Below are 25,676 nucleotides of genomic sequence, written 5' to 3'. Positions count from 1 at the left end.
TCGTTTAGAAAATGCGAAACACGTAACGCCAAAGTGCAGCGGTGCAGGAGAAACAAACATCTCCAATCCGGTTAAGTTATTTAACACAAAACACACGAAGATGGTAGTTAAATTATACGACGGGCCAACGTTATTGTGGTTGAGAAATGCGCGGGGTTTACTTATTGTGCCCATTTTCCCGCTGTATTTGGTCTGTTGTTTCTGTGTCTGGAATTTTCAGGCGCAAAAAAAAAAAAATCGGTGACCAGCTGGTGTGGGAGCAAGAGAGAAGAATCGACAAATGTGGCGTCCGCCCTGGAGAAAATTCCGAAGCCCGTCGCCCCCTGTCGGTGGGACGTCCGCGGCCACCCGTCTAGACACCGAAGTCGTTCTTCTGTCGTCCACGGCAGGGGGGTTGAACGAACCGACAAACGATGTGAACGATGTGAGCCGTGTTTATCTTCTTGTTATCGACGATTTCAAATTGTACCACGTGCATGTCGATCAGCGGCATCTACGGTTTTGTCATGAGTATTTTTAACACCAGGGGGCGTGCACTAGTCATAAAAACCTCTCACAAAGAGAAGCGTTGCTCGTTCTTTTAATATCGTTTTAAAACCCGAGTAAGTTGCGTTTGATTGATCGTTGTTTCACGTATATGTTTTAAGCCGATAGATCGTCACAAACAACGTCGGTATGACACATTAAAACATTACGTTTCATAAATCGCGTGTCTTCGGGGCCGTGCGATGTATATTTACAGCATTTATCAGACGCCCTTATCCAGAGCGACTTACAATCAGTACAGGGACAGTCCCCCCCGGAGACACTCAGGGTTAAGTTTCTTGCTCGGGGACACACTGGTAGTAAGTGGGATTTGAACCTGGGTCTTCTGGTTCATAGGCGAGTGTGTTACCCACTAGGGTAACTACCACCCACTAATGTTTATTGTTACGAGGTTCTCATTTATGTGCGAACATGAGAAATAAGACATGGCTACCGCGGAGGGCGAATGCTCTGGCTGGGGCTTTGCTTTCTTTGTCCCAAATTTCCCGCGTGTTTTCCATCCAAAACGGGGACTGTCGGAGAGGGGACACGGGACCAGCCGGACGATGCGCTCGGTCTTATTGACGTGTGTTAAGTAAATCTAACGCAACGTCTTACGCACGTTGAACCGTTTATAGTGAATGAAAAATCAGCATTATGTAACTGGCCCTCGTGCTCCATTTTTTCAGTCAGATCGACGGGCTAGAATCTACATCGCCCGCCCCAAACAACAGGACATCTTTACATTAAATCCAGTTGATCCGCAACGTTTCACGTAACGGCTAAGACAATAATCGCCTTTTTCTTGTCTGATTCGAGAATGTCGGTCAGTAAGGCAAATGGGCGGGACTTATTGTCATCCAGTCAAAACCCTGTAACCATGCTGCCGCCCCACGGCCGCCGTGATTGGTCGCGCCCCCTTGCCGCGCTCTGACGCTGCGCTGTGATTGGCCGAGCGTTGTTACTGGGTGTTGTTGGGAGCACAACAAACGTATCTGTGGCCAAAACCAGCAGCGGCTGTATAAGGGTTTCCTTTGTTTGCATTTTACTAATGTTTGGATGATCGGTACAGTGCAAAACAGAAAGTGTTTCGTGCATTAAAAAATATTTTTTTGTTTAGTTCTACAAACGTTCCAATGTTTGTACTGCTTGACCATTTATTCTATTTTGTTATTTGATTTCGCATCCTCATATGTAATGTGAAGTGATTGTCATTGTGATACACTCATTGTGGGCAGCCACGTCAGGGCACGGTGTGTGGGGACGGTGCTTTGCTCGGTGGCACCTTAGCGGACCTGGATTCGAACCGGCAACCTTCTGATTACGGGGCCGCTTCCTTTACACTCAGTACGGGTCAATTCTTTAAACAAATGTTTATTAAATAATATGCAAAGCAAGACAGTAGGTAGTATCACAGATATGAATACTGTCCACTTACAGATTTAACACAGCAATAACATTTACATACATGTATACTGGAATTAAATGCAAACTGGAGTACACATTACATTCATATATATAGATATTTATATTTACAAATATACATTGACAGACAATGAGTAACATAAGCATAATGCGCAGGCTTTGGCAAAAAAAGGAGTATACTTTGAGGAATAAATTGTACAAAAAGTAAACATATAAAGAGTCATATAAAGAAAGTCTGAACAAGTTGAATAAAAATCCAGTGCAAAGTCAGTTTGTTGTTCTGTTCGTTGTTGGGGTAGCAGCCTTTTTTTTTTATTGTTGTCCCCCCCACCCCCGTAGTTGATGATTGATGGGATATTGTCCTGAGGCCCCAAAATCTCACTCTAGTTTGAGGCGGGTGCTTGAATACCAACAGGAAGAGAAGAACTGGTTGTTGGGGTCTTGGAAGGGGCCATTTTGTTGAGGTCGCGTACTTCGGAGGACCACGTTGAGGCCCGCTTGGTGGTCATGTGTCGGCGGGCGTGCTTGGTCAGGTGGTCACTGCGCATGAACCGGCGGTCACAGACTGGACACACAAACTTCTTCTCGCCGGTGTGCGTTCTGCGGTGTCTGGAGAGTTCGTCCGAACGAGCAAATTTTTTGTCGCAGCCCTCCCAGTGGCAGCTGAAAGGTTTCTCACCTAAAAAAAAAAAACGAAACAAAGGAAAGCATTAAATATTAGACAGATGAGAAAAATAAGATGAATTAAGGAAATAATGGTGCATAATTGTAATGACTTTATGATTATTTCGACTACTAACCTGTGTGAGTTCTTAGATGGGCTTTCAAGTGAGAACTCTTGAAATAGGTCTTCTTGCAGCCAGGAAAGTTGCAAACGTAGTTCCTCCTGCGAGAGAAATCTGCTTGTGCTGCATTTCCACTCTGGCCAGACGGCATGTACACCGGAGCCGGGGCCAGAGGAAGGAGTTTAGTGCTCCCCAAGGTCACCACATTTTGCGAGCAAGGCTGGGGCTGAGACACTGGGGTCTGCGGGACGACAAACATCACGGTGCCCTGACCTACGGGGGAGCCAACGAGGACCTGCTGGGAGAAGGAGGTGGGAGACTGGGGCAGAATGGTCTTGGGGCCGCTGGAGGTCGGCATCTGCACTGGGGCCTGCACAAATGCTGAGATGATTCCAGTTTGCCCACTTACTGGGAACACCTGGCACAGGACCGGGGAGCTGGAGATGGGGGGCTGAGGTAAGGAGCTCGACCGAGAGGGGGAGGCTGGGGCCAGAATCGAGGTGGAAGTGCCCGTGGCGTTAGGAACGGAGGTATCGTCTTTTTCGGCCGCGCAGCTCTGCGTCTCGGCCTGCACCGGAAGCACCGGGGACACCGCAGCGCACACCACAGGCCCATGCTGCTGGCCGCCGGTCACCGCCTGGAGCAGCCTCGGCCGCTGCTGGTCCACAGGGGCGGCGGGCATGCGGCTGGTTAGCGGCGACCGGTCGGCCGTGTGGCGGATGACGCTGGTGGCCATGGCTCGGCAGGGAGAGCCGGCCGGCGGCTCCGGAGGTAACTGTGGGGAGACGTTAACCTGGAAGGCGGTGCAGGCGGTTCCTGGCTGTAAGCCAGCGTGGAGGCCGCTCCTGCCGGCCAGGGCCGGGCACAGTCTCGGTTGTGGTAAGACTGCTTTGGGGCCAACAGTGGCCACTGAGGACATGGCGGTGAGCACAGCAGTAGTGGTGGTGGTGGAGGTCTCAGCAAAACTGGGACTGTGAGGAGGAGTCATGCACTGCAAGGGCATAAAGAATACAAACGATTAAAACATATTCAAAAGCACACGTGCGTGAACATGGTATGTGTTTGCTCACCAGTGAGGAAAGCGAGATCATGTCTTTGGGAGACTCGGGGTGCAGATGCAGAGAGTCACACGAGTCGGAGGACGGGGTGAGCGGGCGTGGCTTGTGTGACCTCTGCACCCAGGAGCTCATGCACACCAGCGCCTCCGCAGCCTCCAGGTCGTGGTGCTCCAGGATGCTGTCGTGCCTGTTCCTCTCCATTCTCGCCTGCGGAAGGCGAAGAGCCTGTTAGTTACGAAGCCACCGCTGTGCGGAAGAAACGTCGGGTCGCCCCGGCATCGGCCGGTCTGGGCGGGGGCAGCGGGCCGCGGGTGTGGGAACCTCCCATCGCCAAAAATAGATTTCCCGGTGACGCGCCTCTCATGCAGCGGCGGTGGCGCAGGGGTGGGACCCACATCAGGAAGTGCGGAATTAAGGTTACACCTCCATTTATCCGAACCGCGCCAGCGCGTTGCGCGGCCGCAAGCGGAGTTAAGCGGCTCCGACAATAAACGACAATAATAATGGTAATAAAGCGTGTACAAAGTGGTTATGTGAACACGAACGGCAATATCGCGCCTATGAAAAACCGATGGATGGGATAATTAAGGCGTTTTAGGCTCAAATAAGCAGGATGGCAGTCGTTCAATTAACAAGCACGTTGTTTCGAATTTAATGCAATGTATGCAGATGAGAAATATTTTGACCTCAGCTGTGGTGCAGCAGGGATGCTGCAAAGCCATCGACCCTGATACAGTTGCGTAAAAAAAAAATAAAGAAAATACAATTTATACGAACTGACAGACGTTTTATCAACTCACCCGTCCGGACTCCGAGCTTGGACCAGATGCAGAAATCAGCATACGCAGCACTAAAAAAAAAAACCCCACAAACAAACCGGCGAAAACGTCAAAAAGTCAACAAAAGAGGAGCAGCGGCGGCCCTGCGACTGTTCCGCACGGCCTGAGCTCATAAGTGCGGCCAGTTTCTACAGCGGAGTCCAACCTCAGCTGAGTGAATCGAGAGGGGAGACGGAGGGGGGGAAAAAAGAAAAAGAAGAAGAAGGGAGAGCAGGATAAAAAAAAAAAAAAAAAAAACCAGAAACAAAATTCAGCGCAGACTGGCGGGTGGTAACATGTTACCAATCAAAAACAAAGGTGTAGCGGCGGCGGGCCAATGGGGAGCGGGGCGACGCGTGATCGCTACGTGATCGGGCGCCCATTGGCTGACGCGGGGTGCGTGGCTGTTGGGGGGCGTGGCGGGGGAGTCAGCGGTGTCGGAGTAAACCCGATGAACTCGGAGCTGCAGAACTGGGGGAAAGGTCGGCGCGGCCAAGCCGCGGAATCGTGAGACAGTTCGCACGCGTCTGGCCCGCCGCGGCCGCAGCGCCAGAAACGCGTCCCGGCGAAACAACAAAGGAAGGAAAACAGTCTGCGGCTAGAAAAGCAGCGCCCGCTACGTGCCTCTATTTAGCTTACCTATTAGGCATGAAATTTTACTTTATGACCAGAAATATGATTTATGTATTGTTTTAAAATATAATTAGGGGTGGTAGTAACCTAGTGGGTAACACACTCGCCTATGAACCAGAAGACCCGGGTTCAATCCCCACTTACTACCATTGTGTCCCTGAGCAAGACACTTAACCCTGAGTTTCTCCAGGAGGGGACTGTCCCTATAACTACTGATTGCAAGTTGCTCTGGATAAGGACGTCTGATAAAAGCTTCAAATGGAATAATTGTTGTACACAATCAAACTATGAGCATGTGGCTTATAATATCACTACATTATGATAAACACATGAATGCTCAGAGTAATTATTACACATGAACAAAATCACATAAATGAACTCAAAAGGATCTTCTAGGTGATGTCACATGGGTCGACGAAATGGGGTCTTCTGTTGTTTATGAGCGCTGGCCCCTGCCACTATCGGCCAGTGTTATCTAGCTGGTGGACAGGGAGCCTCTTCCTCCCAGCTGGTGTCGGTTGTAAACAGTCTTCCTTTAAAGAATCCGGGGCGGAGCCGGAGAGGAGCTGCACCCTTTGTTGCAGCTGTGCGTTCCTGTTAACCCTTGCCTTTTGTTAGACGGTCCACACATTAGTCTGAAGTATGGCTGAGGGAGACGGGCGGTCAGTGGAATGTGCAGTCACTCCTGGCGGGAGTGAGGTCCGCTTGTGTAAATAAAACGATGCGACGGTGGTGGTCCGGGTGGAAATTTCTCCTAATCTTGGATCTCTTGGATCCCAGCTTGTCAGCCGGTGTCTGAGACTCGCGGAGACTCAGACAGCAGACAAAGGGCTTTCTCAGTCCCTCGCTTTCTCTATTATTATTCCACCAATGTGCTCAATGCTGCAGTGATTGATCCCAATCATCCCCAATTCAATTCCCTATAAATTACAGCAAGCGGCATTTAGTGTTACCATGTTGTGTGTGTGAATTTGACAATACAAAATGGTCTGCACTATATATATACACACACACATATATATGTGTGTGTGTGTGTGTGTGCATGTATATAGGAGCAAAGGAGGAGCAAAGCAACAAGACTCAGTCATGACAGAGAGCACACAGTGAATGAACTCGGAAAGTGGAATAAAGGTTAAAGCATTACACCCCCGCACACTCCCACGCTGCTCACACGACGCCAACACCGTCCTCCCGCTCATTTCCGGCAGCCTGGCGCTCCAGTCAGCTCTGCTGACCTTTGTACATAAATACCAGTTGGTGACAAAGTGCCTGAAGAGAATACAGCAACAAACTCTACTACTGCTCACAGCAGAGTGAGATCAATGATATATTTTGTTAATTTGAGCAATTTTTTTTTTACAGTTTTCAGTCACAATAAGCACAGATCTGTAGAAGTGTGTTATATAAACACAGGATCACTTTTCTACACACTGGGGCCACACCATGCTGCAACTTCCTGCCAGAAAGTGACCCACATTTTTGCTCTTACCTTCTATTGTCACGCATTTGCTTTGCATGGGCGTGTCACATAAGTGAAGCCTGCCATATAGAAAATGAGAAAACCACAAGGTTGGGGGGAAGGGGTGGTTTCACTTCCCTCCATCCATAACCCTAACACACCAGCTTATTACATGCTAATCGAATGGCTGTTGTCTTGGAAACCCCGGCACACGAGAGGCGCACCAGAAGCTCGCCAGCTCCCTCCTGAAGCTCTGTGGCGCAGCTAGCGATAGGTTGGTGACTGTTGGGTGTGGGAACCAGTGCCAGAGCAGAGAAGCGGGAGAAGAAAAGGGCAATTGTGAGGTGTGTAATACAAATTCTCCGTTATCAGACGAAGCCCTCGGTTTGCGAACCATCTGTTGGGTTGGGAAGGCTGGAGCCATCTTGTTTATTGGCCACAACAATGCCTCAATGGACGGCGAGCAGGGGGTAATACGAGATGGGTCTAAACACAGATAGCATAATAACATAAGAGCTCATTTGGATCCAAGCACAAAAGTTGCACCCTGTCAAAGAGCCAAAAGGAAATGATATAGAACTTAGAATTTCAGTAATAAGGTATATTGTTAAGTACAGCAATTTAATGCAAATCATTATTTATACAACAGTATTTAAATCTTTATTGAGGCAAAATGTCATACTAATACAGGGTTAGTGTCACCTTGTTTACCACTGTGACAGGAGTGGTGCTAATGTGACCACACAACCTAGTAAAACACAGACAAACTATTTAAACTGCAAAAAAGTGACTTTTTTTGAATGATATTTAAATGGGAACATTTTCAGGTCCTCTACCTTCTGAATGCCATTATTCACCATTCATCCTTTCATAGCGATGAAAATGAACACCCAAGTGCATTTAACCCACGCAGCCGCTCTCTCGCCTTTCTGTTGTCCGCCTCTGCATTCCGGCTTCCAAAAGCCCTTTTCTTGCAGGCATGTGTTGGTTAAACTGAATGGAGTCCAGTGTCGGGGGCCTGATGCCCGATCTTGGAGCTGAAGGTCATGTTGCTTGGCCGCCAGAATTATTAACATAGGTCAGAGGTTGGGGTTTTCACGAAACCGTCCTCTTCATCCTCCGGTCTGTATTCTTGACACAATGAACTATTCATATCTTCACTTCAGTAGAGTTGGGTAAAACCTGACAAATTCAGATGTCACATACCAGCCATTACTCAACACCACCCTTGGTTGTGCTATTTCCACAAGACAGTATACTGACTTTGGGAAAACACCTCACCTCCTCAAATCCCTCATTTCATACTCTTGGTTTTCTCAATAACCTTAAGTTACACAATGGCACTGGTTTTCCATTGTCCACCGATTTTTCTTCACTCATCTCATGAAGCCACTTATGATGATACCATAGTATCCGTTGACAAAACTTTGAACTTGTTGTGCATGTGGGCAAAAAAGTTTATCCATATACATCAAATTACCTGTAATAATACAAATAATAAAAGCTAATTTAGTTAACAAATTGAAACAAGGTCTATGGAAAACACAAGGCACACAAACACACTGTGTTTTTGTGCTTCTACGAATCTCCTCGAACCCGGTCACCTTTCCTTGAAAGCAGCATCCAATAACAAGGGGTCCTGGATGCATAGGAATGTGGGATGGAGGGGGTGGAGCTGCAGGGTTGGGGGCCCTAAGGGGGGGCTGTGCCGAGAGTAGCAGGGGTTATGGGAGTCCAGGCGGGAACCGGGGAACTCTGGGAGGCAGCTGTGGCGGGCGCGGCGGCGAGGCGTGTCCCTCTCGGGGAGGGGAAGTGGCAGACTCTGTTTTCAGCATGGCTGACAGTGAGGTATGTGCTAAAGAGGGAGGAGCTGCAGGAATGTAGGTCACAAAAAAAAAAAAAAAAACGAGTGAAAAGAGTTCAGGGCGGACTCAGATATGTTCACGTCAGATGATCTGTGTTGCTCAGAAGTAAGAAGACAGTCCACGTCCATCTCCTGCTTCGGGAGACAGGATTAGAGCCGTGGCACTCCCAGGCTTTTTCCGTGTTTTCGGGCCGGAGCGATCATTACTCAGCGACCCGGTGTTATAAAACAACGAGCTTCCCTGAGCTCAGCACTGTCGGAGCCAGAGAAAAAGCCGACCTGGCGGCCGAGTCGTGCCCCACCCCCGACGACCACACAGTTAACAGAGCAACAGGGTGGGTCCGAGGACGGACCTCACAAAGGTCAGCAAAATTCACACTAACGTGGCCCTGTATTTGAATGGAAGCACATATGAGGAAATAAGGCCTGGCTGAGAGAAGAGGAACCAACTTGAAATAATAAAAACACGGGTATATTTCCACGGTTAAATAGCATGAACGTTAGGAAACGTGTCAAGATTCAGGCTCGTAGGAGCGTTTGTGGGCACGAGATCGCCACTGGTGTGAGGCGATTTGAGTGTTTTGTGGGGGGCAATGAGGTGCAGGTGACGGTGACCAGAAGGATGGTGAACGGGAACAAGGAATGCTCTTGTTCCTTAAACTTTGTTTACAAGAATTCTGAATGCATATTGCATGCAGAAGAATTAGATAAAACCATGTGCACCACAAGTCAACATTTTCAGAATTCAGAGACGAGTTGTGCAGTAAACAAAACAATGGTTTTTTATTATAGGCATCTGGCACTTTTCCACCACTCCCGAAAGAGTTCCTGCGCTGAGCACTCCTGTCAGTGAGAGTCACAAAGCTGCAAGATGCCACAAAAGAAAGGCAACTCTGAAGAATCTGATCCATCAAGCATCCTTCATTTTCTGTATTAGATCAATCAAAGTGAAGCGATGGTCATTGTGATACACAGCACAGCACACCGGTGGCACCCTTGGTGAGCAGTGGGCAGCCATGACAGACGCCCGGGGAGCAGTGTGTGGGGACGGTGCTTTTGGCTCAGCGGCACCTCAGTGGCACCTCGGTGGATCGGGATTCGAACCGACAACCTTCTGATTACGGGGCCGTCTTCCTTAACTCCAAATGGGAGTAGCTGAGAATAATGTATGAATAATGTAATTATACTAATTATATCTAAACCGGCCAGCGTTCCTTGCATCGATCAGCTGCAGTGGGGATTTGGGAAGTGACTGGCACCGGGCTTCACTGCAGACATGTTGTCAGATCATATCTGGAAACTGGTTTTATGCGAACGACCCTCACAGGCGCGTGGCCCGTATTTGTGCTCCGGAGGTGATTTATTTTTCTTTGTTTGGATCGGGGGTCTGTGCGGGGGGACCTGGCAACACACTTCCTGACTGATAGACCCCCGACCCCCCCATTTCCTTTCACCAACAAAACAAACAGGCCAGAAAGAAACACCTCGTTCTTTTATCTCTAATCGCTTTTTATTGTACAAATTATAAAGGACTGCATTTGGCCGTAAGGTTTCTTTTAATAACAATAAAACTTTAGTCAAATGCACTGTACACCATTCATAGTAGGGTAATTGTTGGTGGCAATGTGTAATACTTCTTACACCCCTCTTCAAATAAATATATATACTTATTCGTTTAGCACAGAATAATAAGGCACTAAAGTACCTAGAACCCACAGGAAAGAACCAAAATGAGATAAATGCAACCCGCCTGAATAAATACATTCTTAAAAAAATACTTCTCAGTACAAAATACTTCTGACCCAAACTGTTTCCTTACGACGTTCCATATAAAATGCATATTATAATTACACATCTGATGCACCCATGTCGCCGCAGTGGATATTCGTTCCGTCTGGTCTAAATTTCGCCTAATCTGCATGGTTTTCGCACGAACAGAAAATGTCGGAGAAGACATTCCCTGAGTAAGAGCGCGCCCAGCATGAGGAGCCTCTTTTTTTTTTTTTTGGAACTAAAGACAGGCTTTGGTGCTAAAGACAGACTTATTCACCGTTCTCCAGCCATTACAAACAGGCTGCGGAACAGGCCGCCATGACGCGATTGTAATGTCTCGCCGGCACAGTGCTCATCCGCCCGCAACACGGAGGCTGCAGGGAGCTCGTGCTGTGCCTAAACATAAATAAACTTAAGTGGTTGTGGATAATTGCCAGTATCACACACACACACACACACCACACACACACACACACACACACCACAAACAATGCATAAAGTGGAAGACACAACTTAATGGCAAAAGTCACAGATTTAGCAAACGGTCCTGCTAGTGTAAACAATAGTTCCATCCCCGCCCCCACAACCCCACCTCCCACCAGCTCAGATCTCAGTCAGCGTTAGGTCAAGAGTCCTCCCTGCTCTGTGAAGCTATTTGAAAAGTGTCCTCATTGGTGTAGTGCTTCACCATGACGTCATCCATGTTCACAAGGATCCTGCAAAGAGAGAAAGAGGGGTGGGTGGGTGGGGTGAGATTGCCACCGGTCCATTATTGGTTCCATCCTGGCATTTTCATTGGCCGAGACAAATGATCTCATGATAATGGCACCTACAAATTTACCGTTTTACTTGTTTACAATACACACAATAAAAGATGACACGGGAAGTTGCTTCCAGAATGAAATTGTGTAGGCAGGTAAGGCCGTTGTCTTTATTCTCTCAACATCCATAAATAAAAGGTAACAGCAGTACGGCTCCAAAAACATTTTCTTCATTAAAATGGCACATTTTCCTGCTTGTACCATTAGATATTGCAACATATGGCAGAACACTCACATATTATTGGATTATTATGAATGACATGATTACAAGATGTTCTCAGACTGTATTTTTATTTAATGTTTTACAGTAACTGCATGCACCTTTGTCTTACCCTTTTTTGCATCTCTTATAAATTCTGCAAATCTTCTCTGAAGGTAAATTGTATTTGTCAGAAATCTGAAAAAGGTTCAAACACAGAAATGCAGCAGACATTAAAGGGCTTTTATCTGTAAGAGCAGGAAAGCCGAGCATGTAAATCACACGCCTACACAGGCCAGTCTGTTCCGGCGCACTCCGTTGATGGACGCAAAGGCCCTTTCACACCAGCCATGTAATGCGCCGTGCCAACGTGTGACACCAGGTACGAAATGTGTCACGCAATGTGGCACTTGACCTATGGAAACAACCAAACACACCGACAAGCCAGCCCCTCCAACCAAACACACAGATGCCCAGACTGGACACACATCACACACACCCACACAGTCAGAAGCCCAGAGACTGCAGCAGCAGAGGACTGTGCACCGTGCAGCCGGGTAGTAAAGGGAGTCCGTTCGTTACTCACAGCCTGCAGAAGCCCGGCCAGCGTGGGGGTCCTGAGCATCAACGCATCAAACACCTCGTCCGCCTCCCTACGCACGTACAGCAGCACTGCAGCGAGACAGCGGGAGACACTTAACTCAACATAACCAACACAGTACACACTAGACATGAGACAAAAACTTTTAAGGTGAGCAGTATTTCCGGTCGGAAATGCAAAAAATGAACGAGCGTTTATACTTCAGCACTATTTAGAGTTATAATAAGCCTACATCAGCCTACACAGCTGATATTGCTAAATATAATGTTGAATTTGTTTATCTGTTACACTGTATGGTAAATGGGAGATAAAACTGTACTTCTAGTGCTGCGGTGCCGTGGCCCATCTGTGTATAAAGGCGTGGCCCGTTTGTTCCCTGTCTTCACCCTCGCCAGCCCCCCAGCATGAGCTATAGGCTGCTGCAGACGCGCATTGCACAACCATTTTTGGTTTTGTTTTGTGACAATTTTAGGTTCTGTAAATATGACAGTTGGGATAGTAGGGGGACTATTCCTGAGGAATTCATTTCAAACGTTTAATTAACAAAATAATAAGCAAGTATGTCAGTAATAGTATATATTATTAGTACATTCTGTGCATTTAATTGTGCTACTTGTCTACTTGTCGTGTGTGGTGGACGGTTGGAAGTGGATGCACCGATGCCTCATTATTTAATTTGCACTTTGCACCATTAGAACTTCCGTATCGCCTTTCTGGCCAAAATCCTGGCCACAATAGTTCACTGCATGAGGCCGCCAAGGCCAAACCACAAACACACGACCCCCATCTGCCCCCACCACTGCACGTGAGTTTGAAAACACAACCGCCAGGCATGCTGGGAAAAAAGCAGTCACGTTCCGCCGAAGGAGTAGCGCAGCGAGTCGTAGCACGAGCGCCGCCTCCTCCGGGTTTATGCACGTGGAGGCTGAGCCGGGTGGGCGGGGAGGAGGCCGAGGTGTGTTTGCATGCGGCAGAAGTCAGCTGGGATTCATGGGAAAGAGCCAGCGCGAAGCCACGCCCACAGCTCCGCTGACCTCAATGCTCCCATCATCCCTCCCTCCCTACCTCCCGCCCGTCCCTCCTTCGTCTCCGCCACTTCCATCCAGCCGCTGGGCTCGGCGCGGGTCAGTCCTCTGTAGTTTTCCACATCCTCCGCGTTCCTTCCCTCCCATCCCGCCCAGTATCTCTTCATTCCCATTCCTGTTATTTATATTGGACCCCCCCCCCTTAAAACCCACTATGCCACGTCTCCCCCCTCCTCCTCTTTCACTTCACCAGAACCCTGTTGCCATACAGTTTACTACTGAGGAGCGGCCCCTCGCTCGCTCGCTCTGCCGAATTCCTAGCGCCGTTGTCCTCAGCTCACCCCCCTCTATTTTCCCTCTCCCGTCGCTTCTTTTGTCCCGGCACGTACCTCTCTCAGCGCCGTCGCGCCGGGCTCTCTTGTCGGGACTGCAGCCAAACTCCTCTTCCGCTGAGTACGGTGACCTCCTCACTGCCCACACTGCGGAGGGGAGTTAGACATTTTACCGTCAAGCAGGAAAGAGCCCGGCGAGGTTAATCACTCGCGGAGAACAGTCACTGATCGATTGGGACGCTGCAGATAGAGATAATGAAATGTGCTGGAACCGATGATACACGTACCCATTCACTCCATCGTCTTTCAGACAGCATCTGTTCAAGAGGAACAAAAGAAGAGTTACGTAAGTCCCTGGGATCTTTAAAAGGAAGCGTCACCTGGCTGCTTTTGTCAGGGGGAGTGCAGCCATTTTGGAGCGTAACGCTGCTCATCAACGTTCTCTCACGAGCTGGTGTGTTTGAAGCCCACTCACATATTTCTGGCTGCCCAGGGAACTGGACGTCGGGAATGAAGAGCACGGGCTGGGTGACCAAGTCGCTGACGGGCTTGAACGGCGTGGCGTAAACGTGGCTCTGCAGCAGAGCGTCTTTACCGGCTGGGGAGAGGCGGCAGACAGGTGTGTGTCACAGGCGATGCCAGGGAGGAGTGTTGCGGTGTCAGACCAACACCAGCGCTCAGGCTGGTGCTCGTCTTCTGCACCTAATGTGCGTGGGCGCAGCAGACCACCCACAGGTCATTCAGACCACATGACCTGTTTCATTTACAGCATTTATCAGACGCCCTTATCCAGAGCAACTTACAATCAGTAGTTACAGGGACAGTCCCCCCTGGACACAATGGTAGTACATGTAGAGATAGAGTACATGTGGGCTGCATGTCTTCTTCACAACTTGTGTATGTCTGTCAGTCCCACCCCATGCTGCCGTGTTGCCAACAAATTCACACTTAGCTATAGTACTAATAAATACTATTTCTGAATTCTCCTTCAGTGTTTTGCCATTTTAAGACCTGCTATTCATACTAATGCCCCTGGAAAAATAATATATATTTTGAAAAACACTAACTTTTCAGAAGTTGGATATTTCAGCCTTGTGAATCCTTGGTTGATTATAGGATAGCACTCTAATAATCTGAGATAATGGATTCCTGGAACTGTAATTAACACTAAACCAAAGATTTGTACTTATACGTGTAATGAGTAGAGCATTTATGGAGGTTTACCTTTTCAAATTAAATGAATATAATTTTTTATTTGATATTTGAATAATTAGTTTTCAGTTCCAGCTTGACCATTTCTAATAAACGTAATGATTTATTTGTCATGTTCTGTGTGTACATGCTGGGTTGGGTGGTCCACTCACCGGCTTTGGCTTTGCCCGCGGCATGGCTGTCCTGGCTCTTCCCCTTCCTGCGGGACATTTTGCGCTCTTCGTCTCGTATCTTGCGCTCGGCACCTTTGTCGCAGAACACCTTAACCTTGCAGCAGGCGCGGTGGATGAGGACCTGGTCGCCATGGCTACCGCAGCTGTAGGTGTCTATCTGCAGGTTGATAGGCAGGCCCTTCACGCCCTTCTGCGAGGAGAAGTCTGTGCTCAGGCAGTTCACCGAGACATAAATCTGAGAGATAACGAAATGGAGAGTTAATAAAATTAAATGCAATTAATTTAATCAATGGTCACTGAAAACATCAAACACATAGCTAAAATTTTTTTATATATATAAATAAATATATATTTATTTATTTTTATGAACAATTATTATAGAATCATGACGATGTCAATAATTAAGGATATAATCAAAAATATTTTCGTGCAGCTATTTCTGTGATGCGCTTGTATTGTCTCCCTCTACCGGACACTATTATGCAACTGCTAACTGATGTGGTGAGAGTGGGAAAACCAGCCAGGCCAGACTCACCTGTGGCTCGTCGTTCGTGTTCCACGTGAAGGAGACGGCGTTGAAGGAGATCTCCTCAATGCAGGTGATCATGTTGAAGCTCCCTTTGTAGTCAGCGTGAGAAACCGATTATAAAAACAGGTACACCGCATCCGTCATTCCCCTGCCTCGTGACTGGGAAGGAGATGGGCATGAACCCCGGTGGGTTCTCTCACCAATGTCGATTTGCAGCGCTGTTTGGCAAGTGGGCTGCTCGGCTGTGCCAGAACTTCCAGTACTTTAACTGGTCCTCAACACACTTCTCTCGCCAAACACCCAGCATTACCACACTCTAAGGGAACACAACAACTTTATAGCCAGAGGTCTCTCCATTCACAGCGGCGCTCACAATGTGGGAAAGCCGACGTTCTGACGGATACGTACCCGGACCATGGTGCCCTGCTGACGTGCGGCTTTACGGTCATTTATTCTCCGGAGGGTGATGGGGTAGAAGTGACCCTTGTTCAGGTAGCTCATTAGACAGTTCCCGTTCTTTTGGCGAATTGACCGTGGGGCTTCCAGTGTGTATTCAAACTGACCACTGCACACAAAAAAAAATCATAAATAATCATTGTTGAATGTAGAGAAATACACAGTTTATAATGTTTATTTTTCAATAGATTGTGCTCTCATTTACATACATTCTTTTTTAACTTGGAATTTTAGAATTGCTTAAAACTTCACAAATTAATTTGACCTCAATAAATAAAAAAAGCTACGATGTGAATCTTTCACATTTAAAGTGGCACCAGTAATGAAGGGGGAAATGAAAAATGAATGTGTACGGATTTTGGCTTTGAATAAAGGAGTGTCCTCTCCACCTGCATTACCTCTCCATCTTACTGCTGCCCGAGTAGCTGCCTGACGTGGCGGAGGTGACGTGCAGATCCTGAGGATGAGAGGACAGGCAAGTTTCAGAGGACAGGGAGCGTTCCACAGGGTTGACAGCACATTATGACGAGTTCTCAAGAAAACTAGTGATATGAGTATTGCTCTTTGATCTACTGGTTGGGCTGTTCATGCTGTACCTCGGCTGAGCTCATCCTGGTGGACTCTGCGTGGATGGAGTTTAGCGTTGGCCCCTGGGCCCTGCCGGAAAAATGGCCGAAGCTGTGACTCGGCTGGTGGCTGAAAGCCATCGCGTCAGGCTGGCCCCTGTGAGAGGGGAAGGCACCACGCCCCTCGGGGCTCACGGCGTAGTGGGGTGCGGTGTCGCCTGCGGGGGGTCGGAGCTCTTGTCCCAGCCAGGCACGCTCCACTGAGGAGAGCAGGTTCAGAGGAACGGTCCCTGAGGGAGGCCATGGCCAGATTCTGGCTCTCCAAGGTGCTGGGGCTCCCTACACGTCGGAAGAAATGTTATTTCACTTTTCAAAACCAGCTGTATTTTGGCTGATCTGATAGAACATGAGCGGTGAATTTTAAGATGATGAATCATTACATCTCACTAGGAGGAGACTCTGCTTCTGTCTTGATGGGTGTGACTTTCTTCTCTCGTGGGACCTGCCAAAAAGCAACAATCAAAAAGAGCCTCCATTAATCCCTCAGCACTTTTATCTGCCGCAAACAAACTTTCACTTTTGGTTGTGAATGTCGTGGAGAGGGACCCTAATTGAACGGTTGTACTTGGTCCTTTTTGTATTTTGTAATAACACGGCTGGCAAAAACAGTCCACTTGTATTAGTCGTAGTAGTAGAGTAGACTCAGAGCAGCGGCGCTGTCACTCGTCCCCACTGATGCTCAGCATGGCTTTGGAGGCAAAGGTTGAGTGGGTTCTCCAGGGAAGGACCCTCCAGGCCTCGTCCCTCGTCAGAGTAAGATGCCCTCTCGGCGAGTTTGACCTGGTGTATCAGTTGGACTCCTCTCTCTGCGCACAGTTGGATTATTTAATCAGTGGATTAGGACATAATTTAACTAACATACAATTGGTAGTTTTAAGCGATTATTTACTTATGTTGGACAGTTGAAGGTGTTAAATTGCAAGGCTGAGATCGCTACTGAGCTATGATTCCTAATAGGAGCATGTTTGGTACATCAATCAGTATATATCATAGTTTAAAAAAAAATTTTTTTTCATTTTGGAGTGGCTGTGAACGCCCAGACTGAGCGGGACAATTTCAGCCTGACAGTCAGCGTAGATTCATGTTCTCTGCTTACATTTGAAACAGCCCACAGGCCCTTGTCTGTGTTTGCCACAAATACGTGGTGTTTGGATGAAAGGTGAGCTTCAACAGAAGGGCCCAAATCGGTCTCTAATATTGACTGTTGTGTCCATTATTTCGTGATGAAACAAAGGAAAATGCCAAACAATGTAACATGAAGACCTGTAAGATCTCACTGCTGACAGACCAAGATGCAGAGCAGGATGCGGGTCCTGCTCAACCAGACAGACAGGTCTGCGGGACGAGTCGAGATGGGAAACCTTTGTAACTTGTCACTGCAAACTCGCTCGACCTAACGCAGTTCCCAAAGTGGACTGGAAGGTGACAAGCCGCCCCAGGCCGGCTGAAAAGATTTCATCTCTCCCGTCTTCACGCCGCGAGCCCCAGTGACCCCAAAACCCACAGGCGGTTCTGAATGTCAGCCAACACCCTGAGTGTTATGCTGATGGCATCAGCACTGAATGTCAAACTGTCATTAAGTTCTGGCCACTGCGCACACGAGGATATAGAACTTTTTTTCCGCCCTCAAACATTATAAATCCTAGCACTAACGTTTATTAGTATTTTTCTAATTAATGGCGATGCATTTAAGCAGCCAAATCATTTTAGCAACCACGATCTTGACAGCAACAAGCACCAAGGCAAAAACAAAAACACTTTCAAAACCAGTGGCAGACTTGTTACCCGGTGACCCCCGGTGCTGATGAAGAAACAGCAGTGCCTGCGTCCCATCGTGGCTGTCACCCGCGGAATGACCGACTTACCTTCCGATCTCCTGTGTCATGTCGATCCCGCGGAAACTGGACTTTCTCGTTCGTTCGGTAAATCCTATCAGTCCACTCCAGCCAAAACGGCGCTACGGGTATGCCACGGTAAACAGTGCTCGCTCGGAACGGGTTCAGGTGGCTTTTCTGGCTTCTTCGGGCGAGTTTGAGCCCAAGGGGTCAGTTAGTTTACCTGCGCCGGTGAGCGACTGGGGGAGGAGCCCGGGATGAGGGGGCGTGGCCCGAGGCCCTCATTTGCTGACGAATCGGGTGCAGCACCCAGCCGCGACTTTCGCTGTAAATAAACACGCGCGTCGCTCTCGATATAAACCTGCGAGCTCTGAAACCTGAATGAATTTCAAAGCCACTTAAAAATACCCTGCGCCGGAACCTCAGCAGGAAAATGTTTTTTTCCTGAATCCTTTTTTTGGTCGGGTTTGTTAAAGCAAGATGAGACTTGCCCGACGCCGATTGATTTGTATGAGATGAAAGAAAAACGTTGTAAAACACGCACATGAATAATAATGATTGAAAATAAGAGGCAAATACGTGTTTTGTCATCAGCCAGTCTCTATGGACCACAACCTGAAGTACACGTCATTATTGATGCTTATATATATATTTCATTTTTTAATAGTGTATATTATACAGATGAAACACCATTGAGAATGCAGTAATGTTTAATTTGACTCCAGTCTGTTATTTCTTCTTGGGTTTGCCGTTCTGCTTGATTTTTGTGGTTCTCTTATTTGTTCCTTGCACGGCTTGGCCCTTGAAAAACCTTCCGCTCCACTTTCAGCACTTCCTCGTGCATCAGGGATGAGCTCACCTTAGCAGGAAGGACAAAAAGGTCCAGCAACCACACGTACATCCGGGGAAGGGTGGGCTCCACTTCAGCAAAATGGTCTCCACAAACCCTGATTAGAATAAAGAAAGGCCCGTAAATAAAGTAAACAAACCACACGCATTCTGTCTATACGTCAGTACACTTTTCATATGCTTCATACCTGGAAAAAGCTTAACTGCAGGAAATATGGTTGTTAATAGCGAGATAATACCAGTAAAGAGAGAGAGAAACCAGAAGTAACTAGACGGGTTGGTTGAGAGTCGCCCACCCTCCCCAACCCATCCCCCATATGTTACACAACGGGCACGTTAAAACAAAGTAAACCAATGAAAATGTTAATATATTGTACAGAGACATAAAATCTTTAATTACAATATCAAATTAATTTCTGATAACTGCTGTTAATTTAGGTTTTTCAAGCTGCGGACAACACACTATTTCTGCAGCCCAGGGAATCTAGTAAAACGGAGGTTTTTACAGAGGAAGTGATAGGCCACTTTTCCAGCTATATATAAACGATCAGAGACCACAGGACTACAGTACGTTGGGTTTGCAGGGGCGCAGTAGAGGGTGCCAGTACTTCTTGTTGGCACACAACTGTGTTTGGCGTCTCTTTTTGAGGTTGCAGTCCCGTTTTGGCCAATGGAGACTAGGTCCATCTGAGTCCTCCCGTCTCCCCACAGGAAGATAAAGCGCTTGGCTTGGTGGGCTCAGTCTCGACGGCCTGTCCCGACAGTTTTCTGGAAGCGCGTCTGCAGATACTCAACAACACCTAGGAGGTGCGAACAGGGAGATGTGGAGGCGTGGCAACATCAATAATAAAAAAAAAAAAAAAAAAAAAAAAAAAAAAAAAGCACCTACGTTTAACTTATTAGTGAACTAAAGGAAAGAAGGGTCACTTACGTCTCCTCTTTAAAAATACACTTTTGTTCCTCTCTGACAAAATGAAAGGTTTGGACGACTTCCACTGCTGACTGTTGGAACGAGAGAAGAGTATTTAAAATTTGTGTTTACTGACCTGAATCCAAGGTTAAGAGGAAGAGCGGCTTTTCTTTTACTTGGCCGTGTGAAGCTTCTCCCTTTTCCTGGCCAGAACACTAGAGCTTTGTGCATGGTGGTGTGCCAGAAAGCCAAGCTGTATTGCTTGGCATCTGCAAATAAGAACGGAGATAGAAATAGACCTGAACGATGTATACGGAGAAATAATGAATGAATTAACTAATTAATTAATTAATTAATTAATTGACAGACAGACAGACAGACAGACAGACAGACATACATAAATGTACCTGGATCAGCAAAGTCTGCAATTTTTGACAATTTCCTGGAAAAACAAAGAGCAGTCTTTTCACATATGAATATAATTTTGCATTAAAACGGCATGTTATATATGGTCAGAATATTTTTTTTACTGGTTTGGCTAAAAATGAACGGATTAAACTGACCACTCTTTGCTGTCGTCGAGCCTGAAGAGCAGCTTCATCGTGACAATAATCAGGGCGCAGGCCTGCAGGTCATAGCTGAAGTGTGAGGTTCCGATAGGTCTTTTGCTGTAGTCAAATGTCAGGAGTGCCTGCTCGGCCATGTTTGCCTGCTTTATCACTTTACACAGCCAATGGTGCAGTTCATCTGTGCGAGGGAAGCAAAAGCAAAAATAAATGACCAATTTAGAATATATAACAAAAGCACAACATAAATCATAAAGCTAAATGACGACAGAGTGCATTGTGAAAGACTGTGGCGTTATAATGGCAAATCAATAGAGAATTGGATTGAACTGGGCCCTTAAGCTGCAGGTCCATTGAAGTGAAATGATTCAAGTAAACAAGCTTCTCTTCCAATTTCCTGTTGACCTCCATCACAAATAAAGGGCCAATACCGATAATTATTGGCCCTATTGGATAATTCGGTCCGATTCTTGTAATAGGAAGAGCTGGTGGTAACTAGTGGAGGTCAGACTCACCTGGCAGGTTGAGTTCCACCAGGTAGCGGAGACTGAGGAGCGAGGGGTGCAGCAGGCAGTCTGGGGTAACTGGAGGGAAAGCTGGCAGCTTCATGATCCTGGCCAACTTCAAAATGTCCTTATGCACATGGCTGTAAGAGGGGATAGACTTTGGGAAGACACATGCGCAGTTTACTCAGACATTTGCACTTTTAAATGAATAACATGAAGACTGAATGTTGGCCTCTGTGTTATACCTCCACTTTGAAGTACTGACAATCTCTGCCAAATACAGTCATCTCCTCAGGAAAATACTCATGGACGTTAATGTAGGGCAAGTGCTTCTCAGAAGCAAACCTACAAAAGGGACCCAACACACACAAGCAATCACTGAGGCTTAAGCAACAGAAACTCATGAACTCTCATGCATCTCCATTTTACTACACTGCACGTCAATTAGTGATTTTTTTTTCGAGATGTTTACGACGCCAAAACTATATTTTGGATTTCTTTATCAGCATTTGCTTTTCATACAACCAAGAATGACCAATGATGTAAATAAATCAGTAATCAGAATGAGAGGAAAATGGCGATACAAACCTGTATCTGTAAACAATGTACAGTATGTTGTCGAATAATGACGAACTGGAGCAGGTCTTGTATCAACACGACTTTTAAAAGGTGTGTACTAAATAAATTAAGATCATCATCATCAAGTACAGTGGGGGATGAAGCTCCTTCACCCACCTGAGCAGGTCCGACAGAGTTATTCCCTCTCGCACCCACAGCAGAGCCAAGTAGCACAGTGCCAGCGTCCTGGGCATGGTCATAAAGTCACTGGATTTCCTCTTGCTGTAACTGCTGCCATCCATGGAGCCAGAGCTGACAACAGACCCACTGCTGCCTGGATGATTCATTCAGTCACCAAAAAAAAAAAAACACACACACGTTTAACTACCTGTAACATATTTTATAGTTTTAATCTGATTTTTGTATGTACATGGGTCCAACGCTGAACTGCAGCCCTGGTCTCACATTCAGTCAATCAAAGCAAATGAGGGAGAACTAGTGAGCTGGGTGTGTTTTAAGCTCCTGCTCTAATAGATTTAGTAAGAAGATATTCAGCAGTTTTGAGGAGGAATAAAGTGATATCTAATACAGTATAAAACTATAGAAATGAAGCAAAATTAACAAAAGAAATAAATAATAAAGTTCTTCCTTTTTGTTGTTTTAACAATATTGTTGTCAAGAAAGCGTAGAAAGCTAAGCAGTGTTTTTAATGAAATGAAATGAAAGTGAAGTGATTGTCACACGTGATACACAGCAGCACACAGTGCACACAGTGAAATTTGTCCTCTGCATTTAACCCATCACCCAGAGTGAGCAGTGGGCAGCCATGACAGGCGCCCGGGGAGCAGTGTGTGGGGACGGTGCTTTGCTCAGTGGCACCTCAGTGGTACCTTAGCAGATCGGGATTCGAACCAGCAACCTTCTGATTACGGGGCCGCTTCCTTAACCACTAGGCCACCACACCACTGTTTTTAGTCAAGGGCCATTTTACCGCAGAGACAGGTCATACCTGAGGCTGTTCTTTTTCTCCTGCCTCGCAGACTGGGCTCACTCTGGAACGACAACTCACTCGGACACTCAGATTCAGATGTGAAGTCAGATACCTGGAAATAACAAAAAAAGATTTTTTTATGGTACATTTTTTTTCTTCCATAATGCTAATCTTGCGGAACTGTGTTTAGTGACTCAACAGCATAAAGAACAACGACTGATGAGCTGCCAATTATTTAATGAATAACCTGGGCTCACTTTCCAGCAGAGTAAACTTACAGCTTCAACTTCCCCGTAGCACAGGGGTGCTCTTGTGTACGCCTGATTGGTGGCCTGGAGATACCGCTTCCAAAAATTATACAAAACATCATCCTACAAAACAAACAGACAGAAACGTCAGTGAACATATGTGTGCATCTATTAATGTGGTATTCAACGCATAAATCATTTGGACCAGACCTTAAACTGTGAACAAACGCCCATAGAAACCAGAGCCTCCGCCTGGTGCAGCAACACGAACTGGAAACCTTCAATAACAATCCAGTTTCTGTGAAGCTCTGAGGAGGAAAAAAAAAAACTGACATGAGCACAATCACCACAAAATCAAGAGAGACAGACGGCCGACAGACGAATACCTCTCCTCTTTTTTATAGAAGCCCGGGATAAGGACGAGACTCTGCTGCTGGTGGACAGTAGTTCTGCATCTTCATACAGTAGTACTCTCTGCAAAGCCAAGCAAGAGGCATATTAATGGTCACGAACAACAGTAATTCTACAGCAACAAACTCGAAATCCTTTTGAAACTACCTTCAAAAAGTAGCAGAGGGACAAGGCCGGACAGTAAAAACCTCACCTCGATGACGTTGTGGCAGAACCTGCAGAAAAAACGCCCGGCATCGGACACCCCCCAGTCCACGCTTAAACACTGTGGGCACGGCTCATGATATCCATCCTGGAGAAACAAGCACACGCCGGCTACAGTAGTGTTGAAAAAATTACATTTACAACTGAGACGGAGAAACAAAAAGCGAGAAATGGATTCATAATTTCCATTTTATAATATGGGCAATGGGGGCCTAGTGGTTGAGGAAGCAGCCCAGAATCATAAGGTGCCACCAGCAAAGCACTGTCCCCACACACTGCTCCCCGGGCGCCTGTCATGGCTGCCCACTGCTCACCAAGGGTGAGGGTTAAAAGCAGAGGACACATTTCGTTGTGTCACTGTGTGCTGTGCTGCAGTGTTCACAATAACAATCACTTCACTTTTCACTAATAAAGCTGAACAGATTTTAGATATTTAAAGACACATTAGACACATGGCTTAAGGGCTTATAGTCATGCAAGCACAGGTGAAAAAACAATTAGGACACTCAATCAAAACACAGGGGTCAAGGTTGGGTGGGAGTGACACCAGAAAGGGCGTGGCCCCCATTTCTCAGACTTAGGTACCCCCCAGACACGAAAAAGGTGCGATATGAACTACTGAACTATCAAACTAATAAACACAACAACTAACAATATCCGTTCCTGGGGAAAAGCACGAATACATTGCGAAAAAAATGTTTACCGTTAATTCTTCGTCCATGGTGGTGAAACGTATCCCACACGCGGCTCACTAAAACACACCAACTTCCGGTGTGCTACCGTGAGATTATTCCGTGTAGAAACATTACTTCTGCATACACTACCCCACCCTTCTTTTAGTCTGTCTGACATTTGTGTAAAAATTAGTTTATCGTAAATTTATCTATTTATGTCATGTAAATGTATTTAACAGTCGTTTTAAAAATGATTGTTTGTCATATTTTTATATATTGCAAAAGAAAAGAAAAAGTGTTGCACCTGCTTCCGCCACAAGACCGCGCTTCAAATCCAGCTTGTGAAATTGTTGGAAATGTGTTCGCATAAAAAAAAATAAGTAATAGGAAAACAACAACAATATAACATTTCTTTATTCTGTTGCACGTTAATACCGAGGGGAACTTCTAATAGGCATAACAAAAAAGTTCAATACGTTTTGTCATATAAACAGAGTGTTTTAATATGTTCCCTTCTTACATGATTAAATACATTATAATTTTTTCTTCGTCTAGCACCTAACAATCTCTGAGCATGCTCTTCACTGACAAGTCTGAGCCTTATCAGGGCTCTTAGTTTGTAAACTCAATATTCTATAGAAATCGAACGAGAATTGCTGGTGTCTTCCTCTTGTAAGTCGCTTTGGATAAAAGCGTCTGCTAAATAAAGTAAAGTAAAGATTAAATTAAACATATCAGGAATAGTAATATTTATTATGCTTTATCAGTTAGAAATAACTGTGTGTTGAATCTTCATTTCAGGATTTGTGTACTTAGTAACCATGGTAACATGGACTCTCCACAGGGGGTAGTGAAAAAAGATTTTTAAAAAGGCACCATTACTTCAAATGGAGAGTGTGGTTGTTGGATGTAATTTCCAAACAGGCCACAGATGCCAGAAAATATAATTTCCTCTAAAATATATATTATTTTTTTAATGCGCATGCACCTCTTACATTTGCAGCATTTATCAGACGACCTTATCCAGAGTGACTTACAATCAGTAGATACAGGGACAGTCCCCCTGGAGCAACTTAGGCTTAAGTGTCTTGCTCAGGGACACAATGGTAGTAAGTGGGATTTGAACCTGGTCTTCTGGGTTCATACCCACTAGGGCTACTACCACCTCTTCTGAACAGAAATGTAATAAAATGCCGCTGTGGTGCCACATGTTCCGAACACAACACTCTAGTTTTCAGTTACTGTGCTACTGTGCTACTCTGCACACTCCAGTTCAAGCTGTATGGTAATATGTGTGCACCAGGCCTGCGTGGGTGGGAGTGGGTGGGAGTGGAGTGTGTGTTATGATGACACCAAGAGAGATGTAGTACCATGGAAACCACAATCTGGAGGAGGATGCCTCTCTGAGGGAGGGTGGGCTTAACTGTATTGTGTGAGTGTGTGTTTAGATTATGTATGCATCTCTTTTGTTATTCATGATTTGCATTTTCGTATATAACTCCAGTGTTCAAGACCAGGTGCGAATCTCACAATAAAAAACAAAAAACAAACACATTTGCTTTGTTTTCATTTTATTTTTTCTTATGGACAGTAAAAGGTTAGTCACGCTG

The 25,676-nt window shown here is 46.3% G+C and overlaps 2 protein-coding genes and 1 pseudogene across 2 annotated transcripts; all 3 read right to left on the bottom strand.

Annotated features, from left to right (window-relative positions):
• Positions 1-1,883: 1,883 nt before the first annotated feature.
• On the bottom strand, positions 1,884-4,750 carry LOC114802890 (Krueppel-like factor 11). The gene is made up of 4 exons (XM_029002024.1): positions 4,594-4,750; positions 3,806-4,000; positions 2,751-3,726; positions 1,884-2,629 (listed from the first exon to the last, which is right to left on the bottom strand). Exons 1-4 carry the CDS (start codon positions 4,633-4,635, stop codon positions 2,334-2,336), a joined length of 1,509 nt encoding a protein of 502 aa, XP_028857857.1. The 5' UTR covers positions 4,636-4,750; the 3' UTR covers positions 1,884-2,333.
• A 6,193-nt stretch (positions 4,751-10,943) lies between these two features.
• On the bottom strand, positions 10,944-16,460 carry LOC114763664 (grainyhead-like protein 1 homolog; annotated as a pseudogene).
• A 3,658-nt stretch (positions 16,461-20,118) lies between these two features.
• On the bottom strand, positions 20,119-24,113 carry LOC114763663 (TATA box-binding protein-associated factor RNA polymerase I subunit B-like; the record flags this gene model as incomplete). Its single annotated transcript, XM_028953427.1, has 12 exons — positions 24,096-24,113; positions 23,382-23,480; positions 23,164-23,251; positions 22,988-23,085; positions 22,808-22,900; positions 22,548-22,641; positions 21,716-21,872; positions 21,226-21,325; positions 20,990-21,137; positions 20,472-20,655; positions 20,316-20,350; positions 20,119-20,177 (listed from the first exon to the last, which is right to left on the bottom strand). Coding segments are annotated over exons 1-12 (1,173 nt in total), but the record flags the coding sequence as incomplete, so codon positions are not given.
• Between the last annotated feature and the right edge of the window lie 1,563 nt (positions 24,114-25,676).

Source organism: Denticeps clupeoides, chromosome 14 (genome assembly GCF_900700375.1).
Source record: "Denticeps clupeoides chromosome 14, fDenClu1.1, whole genome shotgun sequence".
NCBI lineage: Eukaryota > Metazoa > Chordata > Actinopteri > Clupeiformes > Denticipitidae > Denticeps > Denticeps clupeoides.
The sequence above is the reverse complement of the archived record's forward strand: the minus strand, read 5'-3'. Positions and strand labels throughout refer to the sequence as shown.

Excerpts from the sequence above, each read along its gene's own strand:
- LOC114802890 (XM_029002024.1), bottom strand. The coding sequence starts at position 4,635 with ATGCTGATTTCTGCATCTGGTCCAAGCTCGGAGTCCGGACGG. Across the intron at positions 4,001-4,593 it reads CAAGCTCGGAGTCCGGACGG|GCGAGAATGGAGAGGAACAG; the intron begins GTGAGTTGATAA and ends CGCCTTCCGCAG. Across the intron at positions 3,727-3,805 it reads TGATCTCGCTTTCCTCACTG|TGCATGACTCCTCCTCACAG; the intron begins GTGAGCAAACAC and ends ATGCCCTTGCAG.